This window comes from Eptatretus burgeri, chromosome 2 (genome assembly GCF_056783735.1).
Source record: "Eptatretus burgeri isolate ZD-2024b chromosome 2, Ebu_testis_v1, whole genome shotgun sequence".
Classification (NCBI taxonomy): domain Eukaryota; kingdom Metazoa; phylum Chordata; class Myxini; order Myxiniformes; family Myxinidae; genus Eptatretus; species Eptatretus burgeri.
In genome coordinates, this window is record NC_140962.1 from 114,070,618 (window position 1) to 114,093,026 (window position 22,409).

The 22,409-nt window shown below is 42.9% G+C and overlaps 1 protein-coding gene across 1 annotated transcript in view; it reads right to left on the reverse strand.

Moving 5' to 3' along the window:
* Nucleotides 1-44: 44 nt before the first annotated feature.
* Nucleotides 45-22,409, reverse strand: part of LOC147032866 (uncharacterized) — a 44,336-nt gene continuing 21,971 nt past the window's right edge. Inside the window, exons 7-15 of the mRNA XM_085870806.1 lie at nt 21,671-21,699; nt 21,447-21,547; nt 21,201-21,274; nt 20,821-21,006; nt 13,461-13,585; nt 7,512-7,586; nt 5,495-5,569; nt 247-330; nt 45-156 (exon numbers count right to left, since the gene is read on the reverse strand). Of these exons, the coding sequence (XP_085726932.1) occupies nt 145-156; nt 247-330; nt 5,495-5,569; nt 7,512-7,586; nt 13,461-13,585; nt 20,821-21,006; nt 21,201-21,274; nt 21,447-21,547; nt 21,671-21,699 (761 nt within the window). The 3' untranslated portion in view covers nt 45-144. The remainder of the gene's footprint in view (nt 157-246; nt 331-5,494; nt 5,570-7,511; nt 7,587-13,460; nt 13,586-20,820; nt 21,007-21,200; nt 21,275-21,446; nt 21,548-21,670; nt 21,700-22,409) is intronic.

The window sequence follows — 22,409 nt, forward strand, 5'->3', positions numbered from 1 at the left end:
ACGAGACAAGCACAAGATGCCAGAAGAGAGAGAGATGGACAAAATTAAACAATACCAAAATATTCTTTATTGAAAGTAGACAAACTTGTGTGAATCAATACTGTCAACGTGAAGTAAGAAGTGCCAATTCCTCATCCTTTAAAATCAATCATATTCCTGCAAAAGAACACAACAATGATCAGCAAACCACCCCAATTCACATGGGGGAGGGGGAGGGGGGTATTTCAGGGAAATTCCAAGGCTCACCTGCTCCACACCACATTCCATTTTATGGTCAGATGTCTTGCGCTTTTTCAGTTCAGAAGCTTTGCCAATTTCTTCTTGTTTCCTCTGAAAATAAAAATGTCAACAATCGCTGGGTTTTTTTGTTCGTTTTTTTTTCTATTTAAGAACTCACGTTTTAATAATAAAAACTTTAAAATATAGTGCAAGCAACTGGAGACCTTGCAAAACCATACAAACAGGAACATTTCACAGCTGAAAATCCTTTTAAAGCAGTAAACAATGGGAACATCTTTCTAAAATCAGAATGCCTTCCACCCCCCACCTTAGCAAAAAATAGCAAAGGGGAAATAAGGACAAGATGCTAAGGGTGACTGAGCACGAGCCACTTGCTCAGGGTGATGTGGCACGGCAAAAGCGTCTGCAAAGAGTGAACGAATCGCTCAGAATGACATAGTGCGGTTCCACTATAGACAATGGGCGCTCAGCAAGTTGCTTAAGCACTCCAATTAAAGTGGTTGAGAATAATGGTTGGCCAGGCTGTCAATGCATACCATAAAAGATCCCTTTAACTTTAAAGCCAGTCTTCACCATGCATGCAGCAGTTGATGAAATAAAATGAATTTATGAAATAAAATGTCTATCCACAAAAGTGCTGCAGCTTAATGCAGAACAACCCTGGACATATCACAAAGTTCACTCGCCCGTGATATAAACAATGCTGAAAATCCACCATTCTGTCTGCTTGTCTGTGCACGTGTCACCAGGTACATCGGTTCGGGAGTCCAAGCAAAGTTACAACTTTATTATTATTATATAATTATTTTTAAACGGCCGTTTTTCACAGGATTTGCTTCGATTCCCTGTAGAGCACCTCACAAAAAAAACAGATCTGGTAGACGCTATGGATAAGCAGTCCCTCGGGGAACAGGGGCGTGAGCTCCAGCAGTGAATGCATTAAATCATTTCATTCAATGAAGCTGGTTAATTTTTGGCAAGTTCTTAAATTTTTTTTTCACTCAATATAATTCTCCAAACAGGAGAATAAAATAAAAATAAAAAAAATATATAAGATAAGTTTAATGCTTTGGAAATTTCACATTTTCTTGTGCATGTATGGAGAAGGGACATAACCTTGCTTGCTTAAATAGGTATATAGGCTTAGTTACAAGACTCGTTACTTCTTTAAATTATCAGATTTTAAAACAGATTGACACTTATTTAGTCTGGACGATATCCAATCCTCAAAACCGAAGTAATACTTTGATATGTACATCAATTGATCCGTGAGAGTAGATCATGGAAAATCGCATCATATAATGCATGAAATCACTCTAAGCTCATAATTTGAAAACTTAGAGTACTTACAAAAGCGATTCATACCTTTGATGAATAGGCATTCAATACAAGTGTGGAAAGTGGAAAAAAAAATGTTGCAAAGTCGTTGTGGCCTGTTCAAAGTCAAGGCATGGTTGCACAGGGCAAAAAAAAAAAACATGATGGCTTCAGACCCCAGTGAGGTGACCCAGAAATTGCCTCAAGACCAAGGGAGCAATGTGGCCAAGGATAGTCTGATGTAGGACATAATCATCTTCAAAAGGAGTGTTTTAATTAACCCAAACATTCAATTTTCACTCACACTTCCTTGGAGTTTTCTTCGTATGGATGCAAAGTTTCAGGATGCTCGATTTTATATCGTTTTGGAGTTATGGACAATGACCGACACACACACACACACACACACACACACACACACACACACACACACACACACACACACACACACACACACACACACACACACACACCTTCAAGCAGCACTTGGGTTTGATTATCTGGCTGACTATGAACTGTCAAACTTGTGTTTTGAAAGCAGGGCATTGTATCCTGAAGTGCACCATTCAATGCAAGGGCATTATGTTGTAGATCCGTGCTCAAGCATTAGCTGGCATATGTTAAAGACCCCACTTATAATGTTGTTGCGTCAACGGATCTTTCACAAAGCTCAAACCAAATGGAGGTGTATCACATGCACAGGAAATGAAGCAGCACGACATCTTTAATCTGCTTTAATGGAATTTATCCTTGAACACAACGGGAAAATGGAACCAATGGAGGGACAATCCAGTGGAACTAGGAAGTGGAGGAGATGGATTTAATAATTACAAGCCAGGAAGAACCGATGGTTCGTGGGCATTATTGAATGCCACGTTAATACAATTGAGTTGGTGGAAGCTTTTGAGGAAGCCCTATTGTAAAAACCTATCTCTTCCGTCAAAATTGACCAAATCAAATCGGATTTTTTGTATGTTGTACTTATGGACATTATGCACAGATTCTAGGAAATGAAATTGCAAGAAAAAAAAAAAGAGAAAAAAAAAAAAAGAGAAAAAAAAAGTTCAAGTGGGCGTGGCTCCACCAACAAGGGGCGTGGGATGCCCCTCATACAAAAAGACATAACTAGACCATGATATCTAGCTTGTGTCCAAGTTTCATAAAGATCTCCTCAAACGTCACGGAGCTATGCTCTGGAGAGAGTCACAAACAGACACACACAGATACAACTAAAATAGTGGTCACTGCTGGCGCCCACGAACCAATATACAATGAGGATAAAATCTATGATCCTCACACCAGACTTGTCCACAGCAAGGAAAGGGAAATGAGAACAAGGTGGGGTCTTAGCTCTGCTGGAGGAGAGATCTAAGCAGGCATGACGAAGTGCATGGGCAGAATGCAGAAACAAACAAGCAAGCAAACTGTTTCCTCCCAGCCAAATCTTTGTTTTTCTTTGGCATGACCCAACTCTGCCCCGCTCCGAACCAAACAAACCCTCCCCCTCGCATCTTCTTTCTCGTGAACACCAGAAACTCTTCCCCTCCAGGAAAGCGATCACAACTCCACCCCTCTTTCCTTCCAGACACCCCCTTTCAAAGCCCCTCATTTTTGCTCTTTCCTTGATATTTAAGGCCACACACCTCAGTGCCTCAACCAGGGATTAGAGACAGCTGCTTGCATAATTCCTTCTGTCAAACCATAATTCTGAAAACCCACCACCCCCATATGATGCACATTTAAACAGGACAATTAAGCCAACGTTTCCCAACTTAATACGTTGAGATTGGCTAACTACCTGAATTACTATATATATATATATATATATATATATATATATATATATATATATATATATATATATATATATATATATATATATATATTCCCATCTGTTCTCAGGTAATATCAACTGCTCCCCCCCCCCCTCCCTTACAAACCATGTTGGAGATCCATGTATAAGCATTTGCTGGCATATATTAGAGACCCCAAATAATATTGAGAAGAGTAACAAGTTATCAATAGCACCCTGGCCATATTCAAAAATCGAGCCCTGATGACTTGCAAATTACCACCACCCATCAGTACCTTCCATCTCCAACAGTTGGGTGCGTGTAAAATAACCATCCCTGCATGCACGTCATATTGAAATTTTAACAGGCGCCACCTGCCTGTGCACATCATAAACCCATGCAGCGGGAGCTGGGGTTTTGCAGTCTGTGCATGTCAGGCCACAACTTTACCGTTTGAGCTTTCCATCCAAGTTTTCAACAAAACTTTATAAGAATATGGAGAAGAGAAATTGATAATTTGGTCAAAAGTTCAAAGAGGCAGCATGACAAAATCAATTTTCATTAAATTGACATGAAATTTGATTAGGATTTGCATACAAGGTCATTTCACTAAACCAATTATTTTAACCATTTGAACCCTGAGCTCCTTGGACTTTCGGCTCCCTGGAGAAAAATCCGGCCGCTCAGCTCTGGAGATTTGAGTAGTGGCTGGTAAAATGGCCGTTAAGTTTCAAAGGGTTAAGGTCAAATTTGTTTTCGGCATTTTGCAACAATCATGCTCTGCATGATGCCTTTCTTGTTTGTCTATAACAATCAACTACAGGTCAAAATTTTAAACCAATCTTGACAAAAATGGTACAGTTGGTCATAAGCAAGCCAATCGAGTTCAAAAGGTCACAGGTCAACAATTTGCGTGTAATTTCTGAAATTCTCAATTTTCATCAGATAGACTTGAAATTTGAAGAGATTTGCACATCAGGTCACTGAATTCAACCACCAATTATTTTTAAGGTCGAATTTGTTTTCAGGATTTCGCAAGTATCGTGGTCTGCATGACATCCATCTGTCTGCACAGAATGCGAGGATGCGCACGAATTACATTAGACCCTTAAGACTCCAGACCTGACATCCGTGGAACTTTTCTTCCTGATACTATAAGTGGCGTCCCTTGTTATTTTGAAAATGTTTCACATCTCGAACCTTTTAACATGATACATGGCAAGAGTACAATCTGGAAAGGATTGTGCAAACTATATTTTAACTTATTTTTTTATTTCTATTGTGCACTAAAAGTTTGACTGGACACTAATTTTTGTCGGATGAGAGCCGGAATCGGGCAGAGTCAGACCTTGGCATTCAAGTCTGAGTCACCCCAAATAATGGACTCGAGTCCTGTACCACAGCACAAGTCATGAACATTTGAACTCTCATTTTCAACAAACCTTTATTATGAGAATATGGAGATGCCAAATCAATTACTTTTTTTTTGCAGTCTGTCAAGTTCAATTGGAATAGAAAGATGTGGACAGGCTTTGCATTTTGAGATGCTTCTCTGTTGTAAATACTCCTAAAATTGATTGAGATTTACACGATTTCTTTTTTGCCCAAGTTTGAAATGTGCGAACAGCAAACATTTTACACTTTAAGGAGATGGCAATTAAACATTTCAAATTCTGAGCCAGACTCAAGTGGAGATATTGGTGACCAGTTTATTCAGACCTACAAACTATAGGATGTTGCATGCACAAAACTCAGCTTGCATCAACAACCTGAACAGCTGCAAGTCATTGACATTTACTAAAGAAAATTATTTGAACAGCAATGGTAGTGAACTTCAATCAGAAACTGCCATAGCGATATTTAAAGAAAAAAAAAATTATGGATCACCAAATATAACAAAACGTGCAAACAGCTGACAATTAAATTTAAAGTCGAGTAAAGGTTATTTGCCTTCAAATTGCAACCAGTGCATGCAAAAAAAACAAACAAAAAAAAAAACAGGGTAGACATATCAAATCGTGCAATACGTTTGGTAGTTTTGCTCTTCAAGGAAGATTTACATGTATAAATATATTCATGCTTCCTTTTGCGAATACAGTGTTTCAAATGTTATAAAGTCATTTGTAGGATGAAACAGCAGTTACCTTTTTGCGGACCAAATGGGCAATGCTTTTCACTTCTTCCTGCGTCCCATCACTTTTCATTGCACAGCTTACATCCTAAACAAAGCAATAATTTAATAAACCACAATACTTAAAGCTGCCAACACAGTGAGAGACCAATTAACACTTGCATCAAATGTCTCATAAATACAAGGGCCACACTTTGGTCTGACAACACAATCCAGAATAAACATTTCACTCAATTTTACATTTTGCAGTCTCACAAATCAACACTTCACACAAGAACAAAAACAATCATAGAGCAACAGTGCAGTCCTAACAGGGGAAATTCAGTCAACTAATTGGAAGCTCATTGCAAAATAAAATAAATAATTAAAATCTTTTCCAATCACTTGTATTCTCCATCAGACTAAACTGGGACAAATTAGTCTGGCTAAATTCCACCACTGAAGCTTCTCATTCAGCAACAATTAAACAAACTTGCTTTTTCTTCGAGTTTCCAAGATTGGCACCTTGTTTTTTTTTCTAGTCTGACCAGCGCAAATACAAATTGAGTAAACAGCTCCAGATTGCTCGTTTTATGTATGGAGTGCTCAGTACCACACCTATGCATGCTTGTCTGGTTATTTGACCTTGTGAATCCGCTTGGGCCGATTAGGCCTTACACATGTTCAACAGACCTGCTTTCTCATCCACTCCTTATGAACAGTTGATCATGCATGCACACTTGATGCCATGAACCACAATCCCAAATGTATTTCTTTCCTCATCTTCCCATTCCATTTGTTCAAATCCTTTAAATGTCATTTTATGCTTGGAATCCTCCCATACCTCATTCCCAAATGTCCTTTTCCCATAATGTTAGTCAGTTACATGGTTTGACCGAGTTGCCAGGTTCAAATCCGGTGTCGCTTAGTGACGTCAGCACCCACCCCCAACCCCAGAGATATCAGTTGAGGTCCCAAATCTAGTGGTGCATTACCATGCCGATTGCTGTCTCTGTGGTGGACAAGTGACACGTCGAGACAAACAAGGGACAGATCTTGTCTTTTGGCCGAGCAACCAATGGTCTGCACAATACAGACATAAGCTGTTCAAGACCATGGCCAATCTCGATCTCAATCATATTTCCCCTACAGCCACCAGAATAAACCGTTGCAGGCAAGTGGGATTTTCAAGACCAAGTTGGATTCAACAAGTGTATTGTGGCATTGTGTGAAGCACCGAGGTATATACAAATGGTGATGCAATAATAATTTCAATATTTTCCACGACCACGACTGAATACGCACCCAAGTGAACGAGCAGGAACCTCAACTAAGCTATTCCTTATGGACACGGACACTCACTCGGCCCAAACCCACCAATGTAGCTTGGCAGGACAATGCCCAGCTTCGTTGGCAGCAAGGAGGGGGAGGGAGAGGAGAAACTGTTTTTGAAACAGGAGTGATACCAGCAAAGCAAGGTGCAGCAGACCAGGTGGAAGCAGGTCACCCAGCAACTCTGCAAGCTCACACTATCACAATGATAGGTCTTCAATTCTCCCCACCTCAACGTCACGCCCCTCTATTACCTCACGCCTATGCATCACCAATGACGTGGCACACTCCTACTCACCATTGGGTGACAGCCCCATACGACCCCTGCCCTGGCTGAATTGATGACGTGCAAAGGCCCAGATAACCAGAGTGCAATTTCACACTGAGACTATGGGCTATGGTCCGAACCAAAAGCTCCTAAAGCACATTTAAAGCAAGAACAAAATTAGAAACATGACAAAGGTCAAACCAGATGTTTTTGTTTGGTTGGACACTGGGGTGGGTCTCATTTCAAGCTAAATTAATGAGCAACACATTGACAATGACGTTTAATTGTTTCTCGCTGGTTCTCACTCAATATGGGAATAACTTCACTACATTAAGCATTTTATTAACCCCAAAGTGTATCTAAAACCATATATAAAAAAATGTATTCATGCTTCCTTTTGAGAACATTTCAAATGTTATCCTTAAGTCTTTTGTGGGATGAAACCAGTTACCTTTTTGCAAACCAAATGGTGAAAGTTCTTCTCTTCTCTCTGCATCCCCTCACTTTTCATTGCCGGAGGTACAGTCTAAACAAAGCAATGATTTAATAAACCACAATACTGAAGGCTGCCAACACAATGTTGAGTCCAATGGACACTTGCATCACATGTCTCAGAAGGGCAAGGGCCCACACCTTAGTACTGCAACAGCCCAGCATTTTCAGCATTTCTCAACTCAAATATTGACGTTTTGCTGTCACAAACTAAAACTTCACCCAAGAACAAAAATATTTAGTGGAGCAACAATGCATTTAAACAGGAAACATCCAATCAACTAATTGGATGCCAAAACTCATTCACAGAAATTATATATATTTTACAAAAACTTTTCAAATGACTTATTTTAAAGGACATCACTTAGACTAAACTTACACATTTTGATTTGTTGATGTTAAACTGAAATAAAATGTTTGGCTAAATTTCACCACTGAAGTTTCTCAAACAGAAAATCCTGGAACCAACGAGCAACCATTAAACCAACTTGTTTTTCTTCAAGTTTGCATGATCGGAAGCTTGTTTTTTCTAGTCCGGGTGGCATAAATCCAAGTTAAGCAAACTACACCAAATTAGTTTGTCCAACTGCTGGGTTTTTTTTCATATGCATGGTGTGCTCATTGCCAGGTCTTTGCGTGCCCATCAGGTGAACACGTAGGCACGTTTTCTCATTCACTCACTCATTGCTGAAGATCACACACACAGGAACAACTTTCCCAAATGCATTTTCCTCATCTCCCCTTTCAATCTTTTCAAATATTTTAAATGACATTTTAATGCCTAATTTTCCCATACTAATCTTCAAATGTCCTTTTCCCATATTGCTTCCTAATGAACTCCCAAGGAGATAGAAAACATGTTGCCACTCAAAACATCCATACAGCGCTTCATTTGTGCCCGAAATCACCCGTCCCACTAGCCCAACATTGAAGTTTGGCTTCATCTTTCTGCAGGTCAAATCGTCAAACCAAAATTTGTTTTTCTATGAATAAGGGCCCAGGCAAAAATGCTACAGTTAGAACTATAGTACGAGAGTTGTACTCTTAATATAGTTACTAACAGGTCCAACTACAGTAATCTGCATAGAATTACGAAAGGAATGCCTAGAATTTTTGCCTGGGGGAATATGGTGTCAAGCCCTTTAATGTCCAAACCCCTCCCATCCCCACCACTTTCCCTTCCTACAAACAGTGACAACTGAACATGAACCAACTTTTAACCAGCCTTCCCAAACCATCTCTCATTTGCAGTCATTGCAATAGTTACCATGCAAATTGGCAGGTACCTCTCACCAGCCAGAGCACTTCTTTAACTTCTGACTCCATGGGCCCAACTAAATCTGTGAAACCTCTGACCACAATTTCTGGTAACAGCAAATACTCCCATCTAAATTTTGTATTCACCACCTTTCCTGCGAAGGTCTTCTGTTATTACAATAATCAAATTGGCTCATCTGAGCACGTGCTTTTGAGAGAGTCGACATCTCACCAGCTACCGTCAGAAAACTGCCTCAGTGACAGTGAGCCTGGCATTTCACTCAGGCTGATTGGCAGGGACAGGGTGCCATCTCAATTCGGAATTGGTCCACCTCCACTGCCAACGATATCAAGTCAGTCTCGAAATCCTTCGAGAGAAGCATGCTCTCTTGTGCACCGATTCATACCATATCAAGTCATCATATCCATACTCATGCACAAATCACAAGATCTCATGGTGAGGCAATGAGCTTGAAACTACTTGCTTTCTCATCTTGGAAAGCAACCTCAGATCATTCCACAAAGCCCATAATAAATGTATGTCCACTCTCAGGAGAGTCAGAAAAAAAAACGCCTGGTCAACCTCAAGGTGGAACTGCCAAGCCCATCTTGTTTCTCAGACATGGTGACTCCTCAATTGCCAAGTTGTCTCTGGAATATGCTCCCCCTCCATCCCGTCAGGTCAGGTCAGGTATGGGAGCATGCACCGGCATAGCTCGTCGCTGCGTCCACTTTCTGCCAGTACTCCAAGGGCCTTTGTCCATCTGGCCATTCCCAGGCAGATGCCTGGCCCATCCACATCTAGCGATGCCGATCAACCTGCTGCAACCACAAGGCACGTGGTCAGCCCATTGGCCTCCTCCACTCACGAGACTCCCTCGCCGAGAGAGCAGGATTAGCGGCAGGAAAATGAGCCACATGTCCATATAGCCACAGCTGATGCAGGTAGAAAATTTCATTTGAGTCACTCTCGGCAACCGTTTGTTGGACAGTCTGACCAGCAATAGCCAAGGATTCGCCGAAGAGACCTGGTACCAAAGGAGTCAAGTCTCCATCGCAGATTCCTGGTCAGAGTCCAAATCTCATATCCGTATCGCAAGACTGGAAGCACCAATGACCTCGAGGCCCTTGGTGCTTAGTCTTGTGCAGAAGGACGAAAGTAAAGATTGAAGACTCGGACTTTCATCCTTCTGCACAGGTACTGACAGCACCACACCCCATGATCCAGTGAATCCATGACTCCACAGGTCTTACCGATGTCTATTGACCCCTTGAAAAAAAGGTCTTGAAAAGTTCAGCATGGATGCCACAGATCCCTGGAGCTTTACCCCATTTCAACCAGTTCACCGCAGCCTGTGTTTCCACAAATGAAGGTGGATCACAGTTGATTGGAGGGTCAGCAATAGGGATAGTAACCCCTGCCATCCATCTCAACAGCTGGTGGATCAGCCAAGTACAGACTCTCAAAGTAAATGGCCCAGCATGCCTTCATTTCAGACTCTGTAAAGAGCCCACCACCCTCCACTCTAACTGCAGTACACCGAGGGATGGGCTTGGAGAAACTCAATGCACAAATTCCCCTGTAAGCAGGACGAGAATCATCACCACAGGTGATGCTGTAGCCCCTCAGAATGCTTCCTTGTCGACTCTCATTGCACGTATAGTTTTACACCTCAACTCCCTGAACAGCTCAGATCTGCAATCAAGCCTGGCCCTGCGACTGGTCGATGGTATCCAGTGTCCTAAGAGAAAATTCCTCTTCACCCTTCGATGAATTCCAAGGCATCCATTGGCAACATCAAGGATGGTGGTCTTGAAGGCACTCCACAACACTTCAGGATTCCCCAAAGCACCCAAACCCCAAATCCCCACTCAGGATGTTTGCAAACTCCTCAGCTACCCTCTCATCCAGCCTTGGCTCGGATGGTACCATTCTCACGGATTTAAGCTGAAACTTCAGAGTTGCTACCACAAGACTGTGGTCAGTATTGAAGAACAGAGCACTCCGGAAGACCCTGCAGTTCTGGATCATCCTCCAGCAACCAATGAGCACATGGCCAATCTCCTTTGCCACACTGCCAGCGTTGGAATACCAAGACAAGCAATGAGCCTGTGGGCACCGGAACAATGAACTGGCCACCCAAAGGCCACGACTTGTTGAAATGTCAAGGAATTTGGTGCTATTCCGGTTCAGTTCCAGACCCATGGGGACCAACACATGTCTCAGCCATCCCCATCAGTTCCAGTTGATGCATTGAAATCCCCCATGAGTAGAAGAGTATCTCACCTGGGGGACTGATCAACCACAGAATTGAGTGACAATGCGTCCTTCACGGTGAGACTCACTCACCTCAGTCGGAGCATATACAAAGACCAGGGAAATGACAACCAAGGAGTGACGAATCCTGAGTCTCAAAATATGCTCGTTAACCTGTGACACCTCAATTATCATTGGAGTCAGCTTATTGGACACAGCTGCAGCAAATCGCTAGATGTGGTAACAATCAGAGCGATGAGACCAATTGTACGTGTAACCACCCACCATGATCTCTGAACCTCAGTGCTGCAATACCCATGTCTAAACACTTGAGCTCAGATGATGAGACATGTGATCATCCTCTTTTAGGGATAAGACATTCCAGGCATCCACCCGAAGGGACCACATCAGGTTAAGAAGCCAAGAAGACTGCAGTGTCACCACCCTGGCACTAGCGCAATCTGACCTGGGAAGATTACCTCGTGGTTTTCCTCCTATCAAAGAGTGGGGGTCCTGAACGCTTTGCTCCAATCGCATCATCTGGTAAGCTGCTTTGCAGGGGCAGCTGCACAGGAGGTACTCTACAGAGAGGGTTTTGATTTCTTTACTCACTTAAAAAGGCACAAAAGTAGACTACTCAAGAAAAGGCAAACATCTCAACTCCATTTGCTTCCAAATCTGTCACCAACCCCTTGTTCCTTGTACGTAACCGAACCTGTCACACCCTACTTCTCTTATCTACAGACCTATTACCTTGCTGCCATTCAGCAAGGTAATGGAATCCATCAAAATTGACATCAAATCCTTCCTTTTCACCACTGGGTTGATCCAAGACCATCGGTTCAGATTCGAGATATGGTCACTCGAATGGACATGCTGCTTCTGCTCCCCCCAAAATGGATGGAGACCTTCAATCTCAGACAAGAGAGAACAACTTCTCTGAGAGCATTTCAGCATTTTGCACCTGACCTTGCTCTTTAAAGTCTGTCTCCAGCACCCAAGGCCACCCTCTGGCTGCCCAATTTCTCCCACTCTGAAACATAGTGTGGCTCAACAGGATCCTCTAATCATCTTTCTGTTAAGGATGGAGTGCCCCAAGGCAGCCTCTTATACCTCGTCCTGTTCTTGATCTTAATCAATGATCTGTCGAAAATCCTCCATAGTTTTACACACTCAAACCCTCTGGTGTGGCATCCCTCATCTCAGAGAGGCATGCCTCAACCTCTTCCTTCTGTGGACCTTGCTAACACAAGGAGCTGGTCAAACATTTGGAATACATTTTCAATCCTGAGAAATCTCTGAAAGAACAGTCTGGTGAACACTCCCACCTACTTCCTTAAACCTCTTGAATAAATTCAGTCTCAAACTTATGGGCCTCACCATTAGCCATCTTTCTTGCAAGAAACTACATCTTGGTTGGCCTCTAAAGCTAGCTGTTGACTGAGCATCTTCTCCTTGGCACAGCTGAACTTTTATCGACCGACAAGGCCTTCTCACCTGCAGCATACATCATACCTCACTCAGCTCAACACCTTTGAAACCAAGGCCTTCAAAATCATGGGTATCTCCCACAACAAAGTCATGTCTATGGGGCTTTTACTTTCACATCACAGATCGGTGAATGGTCTGTCTTCTACCACCTCTTTTCTGGTCTTGAAACCTCTGCCTGGCACATGTTCTGTCCCTCCCTACCCCCTTCCCTCTCTCCATGTATAAGGTCTCCCATAACCCATTTCTGGTGAAACTACCAACATGCAAGCTCACTGTAAAACAAACTTCAATTCAGTCTCTCTAAACTCATTCTTCCCCTTCAAGGCAGCCGTTCATTTTAGGTCACCCCGACCTCCTCAATCCACAACCATGATCTTTTCCACCCATATCAACCATCCCCAAATCCACCTCATTTCATGTTTCAAGGTTATTGCCCCCCCCCCGCTCCCCACAAACCCATACCACCTCACTCTTTCTGCTTCTTCCGCAGTTTTACTTTCCACTTCTAAGATCGAGTTTGTGCCCATATCCAGCATATCCCCTGCGTCTCCCCACTCCCCTTGCCAGTGTCCTTTGTCTTCATCCCAAGTTTTAATCCTCAAATCTAACTCCTTGAAGTTAGACTATTTAAAATATATAAAAATAAATAAACATATTTTTTAAATTATACCAACAAGGAAACACTGATAGTCCAATATTGTACTGCATGAATATAGCAAGCTGTGATCAGAAAAGAAAAATGCACCGAATGAAAAATTTGACATGTACTGTCAATATGGTAAAAAGACATTTGTTTGGGAAATTGAAAAAAAAAAACATTTCGAAGTCAGCCAAGTCACTGACACAAACTTCCTAAACCACAATCATTCACATTTCATCAATTATTCTCAAGCTGCCTTGAACCTGGTCAATTTTCCAATTCTGTTTGACGTCCAAAATCTTTTCTTCTATCTCTGGCAGAAGAGACTCCAATTCCACAATCTCTTCGAGTTCCTCCTTGGATTCCAGACTCTGGTTTATGAGTGTTGCTGTCACACAAACAAAATGACACCAATAAAATACAAGATATTCCAAATCCTTCTTTGAGAACAAAAGTTGTTTTAAACACAGCTTTGCAAATTTGAGTTGCCAGACAACTTTACATGCAACTATTGGTTTTATGTGGCAACAAACAGCTGACCCCACAAGCTTTCCGCCAAAATAACTACAACTCTGCAGTGGTGTACATTCAAATCGAGAGATACAACCTGCAAGTTTCGCAAATAAATACCTCTTGCTTTGATAATTATATTGCATTGCTGGGAAGGGTGGAGTGGGGGGATATATATATATATATATATATATATATATATATATATATTTTTTTTTTTTTGTGACTAGAAACTCTCCAGATGGGAGTGGCAGGGGGGGAGGGGTAATCAGGTGCATGTGTATGTCCACAATAATCATGCAGATGGCAGTGGGTTAACATTGTTGGTTTTCTTTTTCTTCTTTAACCCTTTGAACCCTGAGCACCTTGGAATTTTGGCTCCCTACCCTGAATTCTCTCGAGAAAAATCCAGCCACTCAGGTATATGGAGGCTTGAATAGCAGCTCTGAAAATGGCCACAAGTGTTCAAAGGGTTAACAGCCACAATTATTCCATATTGGGTTGGCCAGGGTGGAGAGGGAAAGGGGGAAGCTGAGCCAGTCTTTCACAAACCAGTTGGCCAGGCCTCACGTTTAAGGCTAGAGCAGGAATTTGTAATTTAAGGGTGGCAGAAATAACTCACCTACTCTTTGCAAATGAGATGTTTAACATCCAACTTAAGCCAGCAGACAGGACACCGTTTAATGTCCATCTGAGGGACATCAAACATTGATGAATAATCCTGTCGATGAAACACTGGGATGACAGTTAAGTTTATAGCTGGGTCGATATTCAAACCCAGGCTGAACATCTGAGAAGCGAGTGTGCATTACGAATGGGGGGGTTATGCGGTGAAATGTCACAATTGGCCGCAAGGGTGTCAGGGGTAATATTGTTGTGGGGCCGGGTTTCGGTGGCGAGCACGCCCGCTAGGGGGAGCAGTAGAGTCGGCTCCACCGAACACCCGGAATTTAGGTCGTACCTCTCAGATAAATCCGAAAGGTCACAGGTCCCTTATCGGACCGAAGATCGCCAATAGGTCTACAATGTGGGGTGGGGTCAATTGCAAATTAATACCAAAATACACACGTCAAACTACCAGGGAAATTCACCCTCAGCAAGATCTGCGCGATGTGGGCCGTTAGAGCCGGATCCAAGTCGTACCCCGAGCGGAGAGTACCAAAACCCTGCTGGCCAATTGCACGATTAGGCAACAATGAGGCCTCCTAATTCCCATTCACAGCGCGGCAAACCAATTATAGAAATGACAAGGATGAGCTGGTGCATTCCACAAAAGGGATATTTATTTACAATAATCGGGGGACGAGGGGAGCACGTAAGGGCAGAGTTATCCGACTAAGCAATGCAAATAATGTACAACAAAAAGCACTTAATTCTACTTATGAGACAGGGTCCACGGACACACACACAAATACCCAGAAAGAGATGGACCTCGAGGTCTATATTTCCCCTCCAGCTCGGAGGGGAGATGAGCTGAGGGAAGAGAACGTGCTGGCTACTTGGCTGCGTTCGCACCTTCCCGGAGCACCAGTCGCCAAAGAACGGACCAGGGCAGCCGAATCCAGAGGCGAGACGAGGTGATCTCCCGTGATGAGATTGTCAACCACTTGTTGTAATGCGCCAGACGAGACCCTCGGATAAACGTGATGCAGGCCGCCGCAGACCCAGACAGAAGAGTTCTCGAGCAGACGGGACACAATTCTCAATTCTCCTTCATAGTCCTTTTGGGGCACGGTCCGCTCCCCTGTCACCTGCCCCCATTGGGTGGATGGCATGTCATGGCTCCGCCTCCTTGCAAAGGACCACCCCAGCTTTTGGTCTGCTCGTCGCCCATTGGGTGGAAAATGACGCATACCCTTATTTGGCACCAAGCCAGAACGAAACGCTTCGTGACCAGATTCAGTGCGAAATCCAGACTGCCTGTGATATGAAATTCCACCCACGCAGACCCCCGCATGCCGGCGAGCGTGCAAAGAATTTCACGAGCAGAGTGTTGTTGTTGTAAAAGCGAAGATGGGTGTTATCGTTGGTGATTTAAAAATCCGATCTATAAAATAACTGTGCAGCGCACATACACTTAATCACCCATTAAACATAGGATGGGACCCAACCTAGAAACACGTACTTACCGATATAACTGATCTATAGGACCTGGCTGTTGTGCAGTAAGCTTCCAAATTCATAACAATATTGCATATCACACGTGAAGTCATGGCTGGAAGGAAAAAAAAAAAAAAAAAAAAAAAAAAAAAAAAAAAAAAAAAGGACATACGAGGCTCCAAGATACAAATTGAAAACAATCCATGAACAGTCTACTTATGAATATTTAAAAATTAAATCACAAGAAATGGGATAAATCATTCATGCGTGAAGACTCATTTGAGCACCTTACATGGAGGCGGGGTAAGTAGACAGCTCAGATCTGTTCACATGTTGGAAACAATAAGCATAGAATGCCTCAAGGACAGAGTTTGCTCCAAATTTATTTCAGTTTAGTGCTAATTCGTAGTGACTTGAGGAAGGTAATGATATGCTGGAATTTATGGAATAGTTTGTGGTTATAATTTTTGTTTGTGGTAGGTGTACAACATGAAACATCACACCAAGTCTGTCTCCAGGTATCACGGTTTGTACAAGGTCTCCCATAACCCATTTCTGGTGAAACCACCAACATCCAAGCTGATCGACACCTTAATACAGAAATCCCCTTTTGGGAGGGAGGCAAGTTGTCATTACAACCTCTGTCAAATGACCCCTAGTCCTGGCAAGTTTGGTTGAGATTGGATAGTTAACGACTGAACGTATCACAGCCAGACACCAGACACTAAATTGCGTATTTTAGTACGATGATGAACTTTTCGCTATAAAGATATCTGCAGCACAAGCCAAGGCAAAAGCTTTATGCAAAATATTAAATACGACTACAAGCACAACAAAATGGCACAACACTCAGACCATTCAATAACTTATGATTATACAAGACAACACTATACTACAGGCCACAAGTTGATTTTAGGTTAATTCCAGATATCTTAAAATTAATTTACCAAATTGAGGCTCAATGAAGAATAAAGTGAGGGCCATACTGATTGGGCCACAGATTGATGCAACCCGGGAGGAATTGAGAAAAGGGGGAAGGGGTGGGAGAATGGAAGATCAATGCCTGTAAGAGTTGGGTTCGTAAGTAAATGGGGTAGAAAAATGCACAAATGGATTTTTTTTGCATAAATAATGTAGCAGATCATCATGACAGAAAAATATGATGGAAAACACACAAAAGTATAGTAGAGATACAGGAAGAATGGGCATGAGCGAGAATTAGATCAAGGGGAGGGGAGGACAATTTATGAACAAGCTTTATAAAAGTTCAAACAGCAAGAAGAGGAAATAAAGGGCCAAGGATGAAGCAAAAGAACAACAAAAAAAAAGAGTAAAGGAAGAGGTGAGGGGAGCAAACAACCAGGAAAGGAAGAGGTAGGCTGCCTTTATCCAGAACTGGGTCCCTAATAGACCACGCACCCGAGAGAAACCCTGGGGTGGAGAGAGAGCACAAAGAGCAGAGGGTGCAAGATCAAAGGCAGTGGTAAACCAAAGTGGAGTAGAGGTCACCAATGCAAGAGTTCAGTGATACAATGCTGGGTAATGGCAACAGGCCTAGAGACTCAGATTCATCATGGGAAATTCCATCGATTTTGAGGGTCTTGATTTGCATGACATCAAGAAGTACGAAGCAAGGAAACCAGCCAAAAAGGGGGAGCAGTATTCCCTCAAGCTGCAGAAGATGAATGCCTTCGATGTTGATAAAAGTTCAGATTTTCCATGGAAAGACTGACAGAGGAAGCCGAATCATTGAATGACTTTGGAAGTCAACTTGGATATGGAGTTTTCTCCAGAAATATGAGTGAAGCCCAAAATATTTAAGGAAGTGGGAGATCTTTTCAAAAACGGTGAGAACTAGACCAGCACTCGGTAGAGCGCATCCCTCCATTAGGATGAAGAATTTACCTTTTGTATCCAACCAATGAGCCAGATTTGGATCTGGACCTGAACCAAAATCGCATCAAATGTTGCCACCTCACCAAATCATCCGCCAAAGTTTTGTCATCACCGTTTCATAACCTTTCAAAATGCGTCACAGATCATTTTTTGGCCTCATGTCAAGAATTAAAAATCCATTTTAAAAGTTCAAAAAATCCTCAGATCTGGATTTGAATCAATTTGCCCGAGTCATACACCTCACCTGTCCACCAAGTTTCATATTAATCTGTCCAGAACTTTAAGATATCCTGCTCACAGACAAGACAAGGGTGAGGAAAACCTCTGTCCACTTTTGGTGACAGAGGTAATGAGACAGTGTTGAAAGGCGTATCCCAAATGTTAGACCAGTTCCCAATTATATTAATGTCTGCAGATAGAGAAGGGGCTGCTGGATCCAACTGAGAGGGTGGAGACATCAAAACAAAAACCTGAGGATTTTCCAGAAAACAAATCTCAATCATGAAGATGAGGACAGGACTAGGTCCAAGATATTATTGTGGGCACTTCAGCTTCAACAGGGGGAAGACCTAAGAAGACATGCCCATCAAGAGTCACATACGGACTTCAAGAATCAGACATAAGCCAGGAGGGGTGTAGACTGATGCCATAGGGTGAGAGTTTGGAGACCAACTTGGTTGCCAGTGTCAAAGATAGTCCTGATCTCAACTGAGATTTTGGGCTTCCATCCATTGTTGGTACAATGTCCAGAGTGGAGTGACACGATTTGAACTCAACTAATCATTTGAGAGCAGACAGAAGAAAAAAATCAATTTGATGACAACTGAAATTAAGGATTCATGATGCCAAATTGGTATAAAGTTAATAGGCCTGTTTTGTTGCACCACGTTTGTGTATTACAGCGATATTGGCCGACTTCCATGTAGACGGACAGTCAAAGGACGAATGATAAGGTGAACATGCTCGCAGAGCAGGAGGATGCATCAAAACAGGTTTTTTTTGGACACGAGTAGAATGTCGTCCAGGCCAGAGAATCAGTCTAGGGTTGCTTCAAACTACGTCCTCAAGTGAGAAAAACTGTTCTTGAACAGTTAAGGATAACATGAGACTGTGGTACACAAACAACTTGGAGTCAGAGGGACGAGTGGGAATGAAGTCTTCCCTGAAAACTCATTTGAGTCCCTTACCTCAGTCATAAATATCAAACAATTTGTTCCATTTATCCTAAATATTCAAACATGAACCATGCATTTAATAAAATTCCCCACCCAAGTCACAAATAATTTGGCATACAGCCATAGACAGTAGATAGTAGGCAATTCCACAAAGGAAGGATAAGGGGTGGGGGGGGGAGGAGATTGATGAACGAGTGGAGGTGGGCAGTATACCTTGATTACTGGAAGAATCCTGGAGGAACTGGGGTCAGAGTATGGAGAGAGCGGAGAACCAGCATGAGAGAAGAGATGAAAGCAAAATATATCGAAAAATTATACACACACAGCAGATGAGTATAAATGACCTCTCAATACTTGGCATAGCAGAGCAGACCAACACAACACACAACACTAAGGGAGAGGTAGGTGGGAGGAATACTGGTGGTGTCGAAGGTGTGGGAGGGGGAGGTGTGGTGTAGTGAAATGTGGGTGGTGCAGTGTTGTGCCAGAGGAAAGTGGGATTGTGAGTCAGCAATGATGCTCTTTATGGGTCCAAAGAAGATGGGATAGAGAGGTTGATAGAGAGGAGAAAAGATGTGGGGTAAAAGATCCCCAACCTAGCCATGTAAAGGTCTGTTTTTTTGGAGTGTACCTCTGTGGGACGCTCTTCCTGAGCATTTCCACCTCGAGGTGGGGCACGTTATCTCCTGCTTAATCACTGTGCCGGGGCTCGTTGCAATGTGCACTCCACACTGGTCCGTCTGGCTGCACGGGGGTGGTGGAACATCAACAGCCCGGCCAGGAGTCTCGGAAGTCACCCTGGATCAGGCTTTCAAGAAGTACGCACTGGCAATTGCACACCAAGAGAAGGCAACAAAGAGCCAACAGCTCCACACTCCCCTTTTGTAGTCCCTGGGCAAAGGGTGTGGTGATTACCCAAAGCGCTGTGACCCGAATCCTGCTCTATTGAGCCACAGTAGCACTAGCCACACCCTGCCAGGCTCTGGGACCATAAACTGTCAGTTGCCCATCCGCTTCGGCATGGGTCGAAGCTCCCGACAACATAAGGTATGCTTCCCGAGCCGGCACGCCAGCCCTGAACGTACCGTTCATTCAATGTCGAAAAGCAACAGACTTCCTCCGCCAATCACAGGCCCCCTCTCCCGAGCCAAAATGCACTCCTGGGCCCCGAACCAAACTCCCAGATCGCCCCTCTTGCAATCCCTCATTGCCCCTGTCTTGCGACTGGATGAGGGTCATCAATTCCACGTGCACACCCGGGACGTCCCTGGCGAGATGCGGTCGAGCTATTGATGTCTTGCTTGGCCAAGCATCGCGCGGTCCCGAGAGCAGCCCGAATCATGCAGTACTCTAAAGTGGCGAATTGCAGCGATGTAGTGGTACTGGGGGGGGGCGTGTTTTCCTGTGTGTGGGAGGCATTTGTGGTCGAAGTGGTGCGTTTTGTTGCGCGAGGTGAAGTGCCGGTTGGGGATTGGCGCACAGATTTGAATGAAATAATAGAACGTGATGCACAGGTGGGATTGTGTGAAGAGGGGTTGCGATTCCAAACCACAGGAGGAATCATGGTGTGCGTGCTTGTTTTGTACCATGGCTAAAAGGACAGGGTTAGAGTAGGAATCAGAATATGAATGAGAGATAGTTACTCGGTCCAACGACAAGACCCACGCAATGCACTTCATCCTGTGAACCCACGAGACATGAGGGGATGTCTAACTGCACGAAGACGAATGAAATAACTGCCTGGGGATCACCGTTTGGTGCCGTTGCCTTAAAGGCATGCAGTTTTTCAGAACCACAACAATACAACAGCATGAGACTGAATTGAAATTTAACCAAATAAAGAATCTCATTGAGAATCAGAACATTTCACGAACACGAGATGACAAACATCAAAAAAATACGACAAATTATTCCCACATAAATATAGCACACAAGTACATACCAATGTGGCTGTTGATGATGGCCAATGCTTTTCGGAAATGCATAGTGCCGAGTTTCGCTTGACCAGCCATGTCAAGTGCAGAACCGAGCTGGTAATGAGCCTCAGCAAGTTTCCGTGCATCTGCTCCTTCCACCTGCAGGATCTCCAATGCTGCTTGGAAGTCTTCTGTGGCCAACTTAGAGTTGTCTATGGCATTGAAAAAGAAAGTAAAAACAAAATTGTACTTTACGTTCAATAAAAATCAAAGAACAGCAACAAGCTAAACAACAAAAAAAAGATTGCAAGTTGATTTGTCAAACATCCAACAGTGGGAAGCAAATGCAGGAACCCCAACTCAACCCACCCCCCCCCCCCCACGACAACAACAACAAAAAACATACCCAATTCAAGGCCCAGCTCTCCAAGCTTCATGTGTGCAAAAGCAGCATTACATTGGGCCTTCGCATCAGCTTGCCTATCAAAAGGAAAATGTTTGTTTTTTTTTTTACAACCAAGAATTAGAAAGTTAATGAAGCTTTCAATCTGCCATCCCAGAAACTTCCATGAGCATTGTGCAGAACATGACATAACTTAATGAGTTCAAACCAGCACCTCATCACTACCAATGGTTTCAGCCAGTGGTCTACCTTTTGAAAATAACTTTTGCGAGTTCCAGCATTTCCCAAGCCAGATGGAATGTTGAAATGTCTTCATCTTCATCATCATCATCATCATCACCATAATCATCCTACCAAGCACATCACAAGTACTTTGAAGTGATTGTTTAACCCATCAGCAACAATAGTCCACAACTTGGGAAATAAATGCTGAGCAACTGAGGAAGTCATGACAACCACATCAGATGTACTACCTGTTCATCTTCCTTCGGCTGCAATTCATCTAAAAGTACAAAAAGTCATTTTATCAATACACAAGTCAACATAATTGTAAAACTTGTCATTCCACTTCAGTTGCTGTTAAAAATAAAATTAAAAAAAAAAAACCAAAAGAAAGAGCAATCACATTACAGACCCTCACCAGCACTTTTGTGGACTGGTATGTTATATAATTAATGAGAATTAGAACTGCCACTTGATAACTGCTGGAGTGATGACCGAGTACCAAGACATCCCACTTTGATTGGACACCTGACCGACCCATGATGCTTATTACTATTCAATTGACTTCAGAATGGAATTAAAATAAATTCAGTTCAAATTAAATGGAGGATGAAATAGGTACAGTCCTGCAATTGAGTCATCAGAAGGAACCCAAACAAGCAAAAAGCAAAGATTAAGTAATCAGGAGGAAGTTGGATAAAATTCACATTTTAGCTGCTGCTCCTCTACCCTCAAACCCATCCAGGCACAGCCAAGTGAGCCTGAGTAAAATAAATAAATAAATGAACCCAGATCAAAATTTCTTTTTTAATAATCCTGGCTGTCAGACCATGTGTCTGAACAAGTTGAAATTTAAAATATTTCATTCCACATCACCACAAGATCATAACTGTGAAGTTTCACGTCGATCGATTCAGCAGCTCCAGAGAAAATATTTAATATTTTTCTTCAATCCAACATAGAAGCCAAACCATGTGACCTACGACGTAC